Genomic DNA, 11,161 nt, shown 5'->3' with positions numbered 1-11,161 from the left:
TGTTCATGGTTCAGTTCAGTGGGATTTGATAAAACTTTTGGCCAAACTGCTAATTACATTTTGAGAAAATTACAAACCAAACCGGCCAAGCTGGGTCGGTCGGTCAAACCTACTGGTTTTACTAATTGACATTTGAAGGATTCAATTTTGATGAATTAATATTTTATTTCAAATTGTTAGTTTGCATTAAAAATGATAAAGATGATTCATGATTATAATACTAGACTTGTAAATGAACCGAACGAACACGAATGAGGCATGGTGGTGTTCGTTCGTTAAAGTTTTACCGAATAAATGACCGGACACGAACATTTAAATGAGCGGATTTTCTTGTTCGTGTTTGTTCGTTTACAAAAGGAGCATGTTCATGTTCGTTTATGTTCGTTCATTAATAGTGTAAACGAACAATTCACGAACATAATCGAACGTAATCTTACATAAGGGAATCTAAACGAACATAAGTGAGCAAACACAAACGCGCATAACTAAACATAAATTAAGGAACACAATGAGGAAACACCAATCAAAAGTAAACGGGAATATCCAAGCATAACCATCATAAAAAAAGAACTTCAAATGTAAATAAATTCGTTAAAGTTATAGTCTAATAGAAACTCCAAAACACCATCTTGAAATCACCAATTCAACGTCATGATAGTAAAGAAAATCTTGTAGATTTTAACTTAAACCCTAAACCCTAAACCCTATTTAGTATTAGTTTTAAACTTAATATTAGTAATATATAAAGTTAAAGAATTAAATAAACGAACGATATAAACGAACGAATATAAACGAACATAAATGAACGAACATAAACGACTGTTCATGAATGTAAATGAACAAACGAAACATTGTTCGTGTTCGTTCATTTAATTAAATGAATGGAAAAAATTGTTCATGTTCGTTCGTTTACTATATAAACGAACATAAACGAATTTCCCGCCGAACGATACATGAACGGTTCACTAAACGTTCGGTTCATTTACAAGTCTATATAATACATATGCATATCTGTGTATTTAATAAATAAAAAGAAAAATATGTAAACTTTATAGTTAAACGATTGGTTCGAAGTCTCAAACAAGACCAAGCCATTAGAAAAGCCACCCGTGAAAAGCAAATCATGAACCAAAACACTGAATCTTAAATCGAAAACCGGCCGACATGCTTTAGTTTAGTTTAAGGGGGATCGGGGCACCTTCGGTGACCCCGTGCGGGAACATGCTTGCCGATTAGGGGGGGTGCCGCCATCAAGGCGGTGAGGTATTTGGGGGAATGAAATCGGTGGGAAGTCACCGAAGAAAGGAAGGAGAGAGGGAGGAGATGGACCAATGAAAATTTTTCTTTTTTCTTTTTTTTTTTAATAAAAAACCAAGTCACCTAAGAGGGGAGTGCCGCCATTAATTTAGGGTGTTAGGGGAGTTTAAGAGGGGAGTTGACGTGGCACACGAGGATTGGTTATGCGTAAGACCATACGTAGTGGGGCGTGATTTTAAAAAAAAATTGAAAAAAAAACGCCCCATAACGCCCCCCACCCCATTACACTAGGCGTTATGGGGCGTTATTTTTTGAAAATTTGCATGTGGGCGTTTAAATTAAAACGCTGAAGAGAGAAGGTGGTGGCCAATGAGATTTGGACTTGTGGTCAATGGTACTGTTGGCTTTTTGACTAGCCAATCAGCATCAACTCTTTTCTTTTTTTTTTTTTTTTGTTTAATGATTGATAGGGGCATTATGGGGCATTATACCCACTACACCACTTTTGCTATAATGCCCCATCGCTGACTAGGACGCCACGTGTCGGATAATGCCCCATGGTGGGGACATTATAACCCACTACCACTACACATGGTCTAAGAGAGGGGACTCCCCTCTTAGGGGAGTGCCCCTTACACCCTAAATGATTTGATCAGTTTCAACCTTTTTTAACATCTTTTTAAATATTACCCATATTAAGACCTTTTTAAATATTACACATGTTAGGTTTCTAACACATGTTCCATGTTTTCTCCCAATAATTATTTAGGGCAATTTGTGTTGTCATACAAACATTCACCATAACCAATCTATGGGAAGATATCACAGGTCCACCAGAAGTAGAAGTCTTAGTCTACGTTGTCCACCAACACCAACGCGATGTCGTCACGAAGATCCTAGTCATCGTTCTAACATTCGACGTTGCTCCCCCGCAAACTGCGGCCTCCTCATAACCAATGTCTCATATGATTCCAGGTAAACTGTAAACATATCAAATTTTACTTATCGTGGGATGCTAATATTAGGTTTTTGGAGATATTTATGTCGAATACTTCGATTTTGTTGGATCATCATCTTTTTTAGGATTAAAGTATATATGCAAGCCTTATTTTATTTTGAAATATCAAATCGAAGAAATTTATAATAAAAATATAGGATGTCACCAAAATGCGGCATATGAATTTTAGAGGAGAGACATAAATGTTTATACGTAATTACATACATGGTTATAATAATTATGTAATATATGTTTTGTAATTACCTATTACAATATCACATACCTGGTTATATGATAATGCATCACTGAAATAATTATTCAAAATCGCATACAAGATTATGTAATTACTTACCATATGTTTTTAACAGAACCATCTTCAAACTTTTGTTAAGTTTGAAATTTGAGTTTAATATTTTGAATGTAGGTGTGTTTTGCTTTGCTATATAAATGATTTTTTTTAATAAATAGCACATGGCAATGTACCTTTTTTTACCTGCTAGATGTAAAGCCCGTGTAAAAACATAGGTAGTCTTTAGAAATTTTACATATCAAACGCTGCTACAATAACGTTGTTTAGATGGACAATAGAGCAATATCACAAAGAGAATCTATAACCAAATCTTTTGTCCAAAAATATTTGAATAAACAGTTGAGTAAGGGGAAAAAGTATATCGTACATTACGGGTTAACGTATTTCACGTACAACAACGTGCGTGATTTGTTATATAACATGCGTGATTAATGTTTTCAATATGCGTGATTATTGTATTTCAACATGCGTGATTTTGGATTTTTGAGTTATAACGTGCGTGATTTTAAAATGAACGTGCGTAATTACCTGTCGTACGTGATGTACGTTAAGCTGTAATGTACGTTAACCTTCCTCTGAGTAAGGGCTAGGGACACTTAACAAATATTTCCTTGTTCATATGCTATACATATGCACGAGAGAAGGAGAAGCATCAGACGGATCAAAACCACCGACACCCACTGCTGCCTTGGATGTTGCTTCAGGAACGTGAAACTCAGTCCCGAATATTAAACCATTACACCTAATCATATTCAAACAAAACAAAACAATAATAGTTGCTCCATATTGCTCAAGATAATTGTCATGGTATAAACTCATAACCTTGACTATTCCAACTCCATTTTTAATACTTTTCGCCTCCACATAATTGCACAGTTTGCACCTTATTCCTCGATCCCCAGTCTTGCTTAAACAAATGTTTTCAAGGATACTGCAAAAAGTGTGAACTAACATGTATTTTCAATAAAAATAAATAATTTAAATATTGAACGGTTTATGAACAAACTACTGTGTGACTCGTATTTATAAGATTTCATCTATAATTTTGTAATACACAAGTTTCTAATCTAGTACTAAATAAATAAACAAGGTAAAATGTAATAAAAAGTATATAGTATATCAAAGTTTATTTTTTCAAAAACATATATTGACGATTATATGTATTAACATTTCAAGCCGTGTAAATAATATGTTTGTTAAATCCGTGCAATGCATGGGTTTGTAAAAATGTAATATTTTCATTATTATTTAGTATATAAAAATTATATTTATTCAACCCATATAATACATGGTTTCAATCCAAACCCATTTGACCCAAAAAAAAAAAAAAAAAAAAAAAAAAAAAAAAACTCCATTTGTAACTCTCTTATTATGACGTTAACCCTCTTGGTTAATTAGGGCAATTTGCGTCGTCGTGATTCAAACAACCCAAGTATGGGGAGATACCACAGGTCCGCCCGGAGCAGAAGTTACAGTCCCCGTCGTCGTACACCCACTCCACCGCCACCGTCTCGCCGCCGTTACGACGATCCTCGCGGCCGTCGTCACGATGACTATCGAGACCGTCGTTCCAACGTTCAACGCCGCCGCTCACCTGCTCCATGCGGTCTTCTCGTTCGCAATATCTCCCTCGATTCTAGGTTAACATATCGTATTATACATACTTGCCTGTATACCTGAAACTCTGTTCTAGTTAGGTTACTAGGTTTTTATTTTATATATTATTAGGTGTTAGAGATGATTATGCGTCCGTGAATAATTTGATTTTGTTGGATTATTATTTTGAGTATATACGCAAAACTTATTGTTCAAATAATTATATTGAGGGTGAAAGTATATATGCAAAACCTAGGTACAGGATTGGAATTGGAATTTGCGCATGAATTGAAATTTGATTTGGAAGTTAGGCATGTTCTTTTAGCATAATGGAATGGAACTGGAATTCTTTATGTTAATTCTTCTTTTGTTGAAACAAACAACATAAGAAATGAAATCTACATTTTAATTTCGTCTGGATTCCATTCCATTCTGTTTAATGAACACTCCCTAAATTGTTTCCAAGTTACAAAACTGAAAAATATTATAGAAAGTATAAGATATTAGGACATGCAGGATATTGATAACATTCTTTTATGATTTCAGTCTGAAGACAATTCTTTAGGAGGTTTGGCTAGAGCTTTGTTAATCTGTCGTATGCAATGGAATTTATATAAAATATGCATTGTAAAAGTGCAGGCCTAGATCAACCTAATGGTTGGTTTTAAATTCATTTTGTTACTAGTCTCGTACTCTATTGATTTGTTCAAGATTAAGTAGCCATCGGGTGTGATTCTTTTCATGTTAAATTGATAATTAGTACTCCTACAACAATGTCATTTTTATCATGTTAGCGTGGGAAAATTTGTTAGCTTTAGTTACCTTATAGTTGTGTATGGTGCATGAAAGTTTAGCAAGTCATCATAGTCAGTCAAGTGAATAGTGACCAGTACAGAAATTTCGAACCCAAGTTTGATGTACTGAAGAACTCTAAGGCAAGTTGGCTCATTGTATCACATGCGTGTTTCACCGTAAGACTTGTTTGATACTTTAACTCCTTTGTCAATTTTCGTGTTGTATGTTTTACGGTAAGTAGTAGGGGTGTGATTGATTTAAACTACAAAGGGGAAATATTGAGCAGTTAATTTTTGTCTGTGCAGACCAGAAGATCTTAGGATCCCTTTTGAACGTTTTGGCCCCGTGAAAGATGTCTATCTTCCCAAAAACTATTATACTGGGTATGATTCCCTGTAGCTGGTGCCCTTCTCTTTTTCACTAGTAATTAGTAGGTATATTATGAAAAGTCTCATCAAAATGCAAGAGTTTATTTTACAGAAAAAATATGTTGTTGATAATTGCAGTGAGCCACGTGGGTTTGGTTTTGTGAAGTTCCGTAACCCTGAAGATGCAGCAGAAGCTAAACATGAGCTAAATCATTGTGTGATCGGGGGGCGTGAAATAGCTATTGTTTTTGCTGAAGAAAATAGAAAAACTCCGCGTGAAATGAGATCGACTAGTCAGATTAGGTGATTCTTCTTCTTATGGTTGCTCGGCCTCAATGTTTTGGTCGGTTCTGATTGCTTTAGTTTCTTTTTCAGTGGGCGTCATGGAGGAGGCTCGGTTACTAGGCGGACCCCGCCTAGGTCTTCTAGACGCCGCTGTTAGTTTCACTTTAACTTTTGGCATTGACACTATGTTTAACTTAGAAGAAAAAAAATACATCTATATGGCATTGATATCTATATTTTCTCTCTTCTAAAACAGCGTATTCTCGCTCTTTATCACCTGCCAGACGTGACTACAGGTTAGGATCATGTTCCTCCTGATTCCCTTTTTTGTTTTGTGGAATTTTGGCTATTCGTTGGCTGGTTATGCATCCAAAGTCGTTAAGGTGTAGAGTTAAAATGCTCTATCTAAATTAGATCTGTACTTCAGCTCCCCTTTTTGTTTAGAGATCTTGGGTATGTTTGGCAAAAGTAGCTGGTGGCTGGTAGCTGGTGGCTGGTAGCTGTAGCTGTAGCTGGTAGCTAGTAGCTGTAGCTGGTAGCTAGTAGCTGTAGCTTTTTAGATATATTTGGTGTTTGGTAGAGTAGCTGGAGCTTTTAATAAAATGTATAAAATGACCAAAATGGACATAACTAAAAATTTAGAAAGTTTGTGCATTAAAAAGTTTCCTATTTTTAGAGGTTAAAATAGTCATTTTTCCCTAAAAGCTTGTAGCTCCTTCTAAACAAAGTAGCGTTCAACCAAAAGCTTCAAGCTCCTAACCTAAAAGCTTAAAGCTCCTTCAACCAAACAAGACTTTTTATTGAGTAGGAGCTTTTTCTTAAAAGCTTAAAGCTAGAAGCTCCTAAAAGCTCCATGCCAAACATACCCCTCATGTTTTTAAGTGGGCTATAAGTTCCTTGAGAGAAACTTATATTAAAGCTAAAGATAAAAAAAAAAAAAGTCAAATTCCACTTAAGGTTTTCTATTTCTTCCATCTCAAAGGAGTTCATTGCTTGAAAGATTCCACAATACCGGCAGTATTGATCCATTTAGTTTGTTATTTATCATATAATTAACCTAATTTCGACTTCATGCAGTTCTGTTACATGGCTTAATTTTACCTTGCACAGTTAAATTTGAGAAATGCTGTTTTCTTTTGTTGGAAACTGAAATAATTTGCTGTGTAACAGAATAGAAACGCTATATTGTTTTTTTTTGTAGGAAACAAAATATCGTAGGTAAAATTACCACCAACTCATAGGTGTAGTGGTACTTTTTAATTAGATACATTTTTGTGTTTGCTGCATGGTGCTAAATGTTCTGTTTTGAATGTAGTTGTCACTTATCAGTTCTTGCTCTATGGGCAAGACGTTTTTTCATCTAGTTTCAAACTAGAAACTAATCCATTTGGCTTTCCTTAGCTGTAGGTAGATGTCTAACTCCTCTATATAAATGTAGTTTTCCAACAAAATATTAGCCCTCATTTGAAAGCTCTATCTTATCTTTACATCCATAGACCACCCTCTAATCAAACTCGCACAATATTAAAGCAAAACTAAAAATGTATTGTAGTTAATGACATGTATAGTCACATGAAAAAGGTGAGACTGGATTTCATGATCACTATCTACTATCCAGCCTTTGGAGATTTGGGAATTGGGATTAAAACATACCTCTCTTTTTATTTTGTTCAAGCTATACTTTTTGTACGATAACTAGAGATGGGAATTTTAACTCATCTATCTATCAGTACGTCTATTTGGATTATGTTCTATCTGAAACAGGTCAAATGGTTCCAATGTTTTTATTTATTTTAGCTACAAATGTAATGGGTCAAGAAGGTTATGCGGGATGGAAGTAAGCGGAAGTGTTAATTAAATGCATACAACTTTCTAAATTGCTTTATTGAAACATTTAGAAAATTATTGTATATAATATTTTAGTTTTTATGTATTTTGAATGGGTTTATTTGGTATTATTTTTTAGTTTATATATGAAATTGCCTTTACATATATACATTTTATCTGCACTAAATTTTGGTATCATTTAGGCTCTAGTATTTAGTTTAAGAACGCCGCTGGCATAAGAGAATCAGACTATGCGCTTTCTCACAGTGCCATACATGTATTTTTTGTTGTATTATATCTGATGTTGAGTGTGAAGTATAATAATATATTGCTTTGCATATACCAACAGTTAAGAAAGAATTTAAAGATTAAAGTTGGGCCCAAGAGAATTGAAGTTTGTCAGTTGTGTATTGCTAAAGAATAAAAGAATGGGGGATATCAGTATTCAGTTATTCACCACCACATAAAAGTATTGTTGGGAATTGTAGAGGTTGAGATGAAACTGCAAAAGCTTTCACAAACTGGTTATAAAGATCTTTAGTCGGACCCTGCTTTTGGAACAAAAGTTAACCTATAACCGTCCCTTTTTTTACCAACTGGTCGGGTAAAGGTAATAATATCTCTAGCACAATGCTTGTACTCTATGCCCAACCCACAGCAGTTACGAGTTAGGGTTGTTTCTTTCAGCTGTTATTCAAAGTAGATTAGATATTATGTTTGTCTTTATTTAGTGAAATACGTTGGTATAATCCAAATCATAGTTATGGTAAGTTATGGGATGTGACTTTACATGCAGTGATAGAGGCCGGAATGAGCATTCAAGGTCTTCTATATCACCACCACCACCTCATGATGATGATGATGATGATGATGATGGTAGAAGACACAAGTCTAGACGTTCAAGTCCTGGGGGAAATGGCAGTGATAGAGGTCGGAATGAGCATTCAAGGTCTTCTATATCACCACCACCACCACCTCATGATGATGATGATGGTAGAAGACACAAGTCTAGACGTTCAAGTCCTGGGAGAAATGGCAGGGGGTCGATGTATACAGACCAGAGAGGCAGTTCTCATGACAAACCACAACCGCTGCTTGCACAAGACTGGAAGTCAAATGAGGCTGGTGGTGGTGGTGGTGGTGGTCGGCTTTCAAGGTCAAGGTCAAGGTCTAGGTCCCCTCCACCTTATTAGTCAATGGATCCTTCTCAACCTCATCTCTTTCAGGTATTTTTATCCTTTAATGATTTTATTATCTGATTATAGTAGTTAAATTTAAACATGAGTTAAACATCTTTCAGGCTTTGTAAGGATTTGCCAATAATTGATTTTGTGTTTTTAGTTATTATAATTGACCTGGTGATGTATACGAAACTTTTCTGCGTCAATGAATGATCTTCTAAGTGTGTCAGGGGTGTAAACGAGTTGAGCTGAGCTCGAGTTCGTTAACTTTTTCTAGCTCGAGCTGGCTCAGCCTCGACTTGTTTATTATTTATTAAAATTATATATATATATATATCATATATAACTGTATAATTATTTATAACATCTATAATTAAAAGTTGTGTATATAACCAGATATATAAAAATTGATCACTTTTATCATGATGTTATATATATATATAATAATAATTGTTATTTAGTGATGTATTTATCACATAAAATAAAATTTGTTATATTTTGTATAAATAAGAGGCTTGTTAGGCTCGAGCTCAGTGTATGAAGCTCATGCTCGAGCTCGTTTGTTAAATGAGCTTTAATTTAGGTTCAGGCTTGTTTAAGTTTGGTTCTATTCGAGCTTTTAGTGATCCAATGTCAAGAAGCTCATGAGCGGCTCGGGTCGTTTACTATGACTGAAATGTTTGAGTGTGTATTCTGGTCACTTTTTTTGCAGGTGAATGGTGGTTGATAGAAAGACAGTGACCAAATTTTCCTGCTCAGAAAGTTAAAATTTTGGTTTGAACTTTGATACAATTTAACTTCTTCATGCCTTGGGAATGTAATGTTACTTTGCTATATATGCTTATGCAGTATGCCAATATATGTTTTCTGGTATTTTTGTTTATACTTGTAGATGTGAGATAAGAGTTCTAATGAGAAGCAGCAAATAATCAAGAACCACTTTAATAGTAGTGCCAAATCTACTAACTGATTACGTAATTACGTACTAACCATAAGGGGAGTGGGGGTGGTCACTAGTGATAGAATTCCATCACTCACAAACATCCAATCAAGTTTTGCCATGTCATCAACCATTAGTTCATCACTCACAACCTTTTTTAGTGGCGGTGGTCACCACTCACAACACCCAAAAATAAACCCCCATGTTCCCTCACAATTTCCACTTTCCACGGCGTGATAAAATCCACGCGTTATAAATTTCACTCGTTATAAACTATGGTGACGGCGGTGTTCTAAGGTCAATCACTCGTTATTTTTGGCCATCACGAAACATTAACGTTCCACCCCCACCGCCCTAACTGTAATAAAAAACAAAATACATGATGTATAGGCTAATATTTTCAGTCTAATCACAAATTAAGTATAAATGCAATGCAATACAAAACACTAACCAATCAATATGTAAACAACATAATGCCGTATATTACAGATTTAATCACGTAATTAAGCATAAGCAATTAAGTTCTTATTATTGAATGTGTAATCACGTAATAAACATAAGTGTAACATCAAGTATAACAAATCATAGTGAATGTTAAATCACATGATGATTTATATTGAATGTGTAATCACATATTCTATAAAAAAAATTAAAAAAATAAGAAAACTATATCAATAGCATATTCAAATTAAATAGAATGAAATGCTCGTTAATTTGGTGTATTTTTTTTAAATATTATCTAATGAAAATGATATTCATTTGAAAATCGTGAGGAATTGAATTTATGAGTTAAAAATATTGATTTTTCCTAAAATACCATTCTCTCTTACACTTTGTATTAAATTACTCTCTTGTACAATAGTTAATCTCTAAATCTATTAACATGATATATAATATAACAATAAATATTATTTATATCTATATACTAAATATGTAAGGCTAGTGGGTATGGAGAGCCTCATCTCCAAGCGGATGGGCCGCCACGTCGGCGCCACGTAGGAGGGGCTTGAAGGGGATGGACCTAGGAGGTGGGGGATGAACCCCTTTATATATATATATGTATGTATGTATAGATGTGTGTGTGTGTGAGGAGAGAGGAATGAGGCCCGTCGTCGGGCCTCAGCCGGCCCCCATACCATCTTGTCTAAATAATATAGGAGCCAAATTAAACCTCGTAAAATTAATAACTAGTTTAGTTCTAGTTTTGGTAAGCCTGATTGACTTGTTTACTCCCTATACACAACTAATATTTAGGATTTTTACTTTAAATCATAATACTTGTTCGTCACACGTGAGACAAGTTATTATATCAAAATCATCTGTGTATATTTGTATTATTAAAATAGAGTAACGTTAACTTGCCCTTTTTATTTTTATTTGTCTTACTTTTTACAGGTTGTCATATTACTGATATTCATCTCTTTTCATACTAAAAAACAAAAAAATATCTACTTAATCAACGAATTAAGATAATAAATTGCTAAAAGTTTAACACTAAAGTACCTTAGCCGACCTAAAAAAACCTTTTAAGAATCTCATTAATTATTTTTAATCCAACTATACTATCCAAAGGTGTTTTACACAGTGTTTTAAAAACCGGTAAAT

At 34.4% G+C, this 11,161-nt stretch overlaps 1 protein-coding gene across 3 annotated transcripts; it reads left to right on the top strand.

The window, feature by feature from the left end:
- The first annotated feature begins 3,951 nt into the window (after nt 1-3,951).
- On the top strand, nt 3,952-9,499 carry LOC110878737 (serine/arginine-rich SC35-like splicing factor SCL28). 3 transcript variants are annotated; one of them, XM_022127095.1, is made up of 7 exons: nt 3,952-4,204; nt 5,261-5,338; nt 5,462-5,626; nt 5,699-5,760; nt 5,865-5,904; nt 8,358-8,661; nt 9,329-9,499. In XM_022127095.1, exons 1-6 carry the CDS (start codon nt 3,999-4,001, stop codon nt 8,626-8,628), a joined length of 822 nt encoding a protein of 273 aa, XP_021982787.1. In that variant the 5' UTR covers nt 3,952-3,998; the 3' UTR covers nt 8,629-8,661; nt 9,329-9,499. The 3 variants fall into 3 exon arrangements, with proteins under 3 accessions (XP_021982787.1, XP_021982785.1, XP_021982788.1); XM_022127093.1 differs by having other exon boundaries at nt 8,232-8,661; XM_022127096.2 differs by having other exon boundaries at nt 3,986-5,131; nt 8,232-8,661.
- The last annotated feature ends 1,662 nt before the right edge of the window (nt 9,500-11,161 follow it).

Source organism: Helianthus annuus, chromosome 9 (assembly GCF_002127325.2).
Source record: "Helianthus annuus cultivar XRQ/B chromosome 9, HanXRQr2.0-SUNRISE, whole genome shotgun sequence".
NCBI lineage: Eukaryota > Viridiplantae > Streptophyta > Magnoliopsida > Asterales > Asteraceae > Helianthus > Helianthus annuus.
This window is presented reverse-complemented; position numbering and strand designations above follow the sequence as displayed.

Bases quoted from the DNA above. Each gene is read 5' to 3' on its own strand.
- LOC110878737 (XM_022127093.1), top strand. From the start codon at position 3,999: ATGGGGAGATACCACAGGTCCGCCCGGAGCAGAAGTTACAGTCCCCGT. The intron at 5,627-5,698 runs GTGATTCTTCTT...TTTCTTTTTCAG, and splicing joins AGATCGACTAGTCAGATTAG to TGGGCGTCATGGAGGAGGCT. The intron at 5,905-8,231 runs GTTAGGATCATG...CTTTACATGCAG, and splicing joins CCTGCCAGACGTGACTACAG to TGATAGAGGCCGGAATGAGC.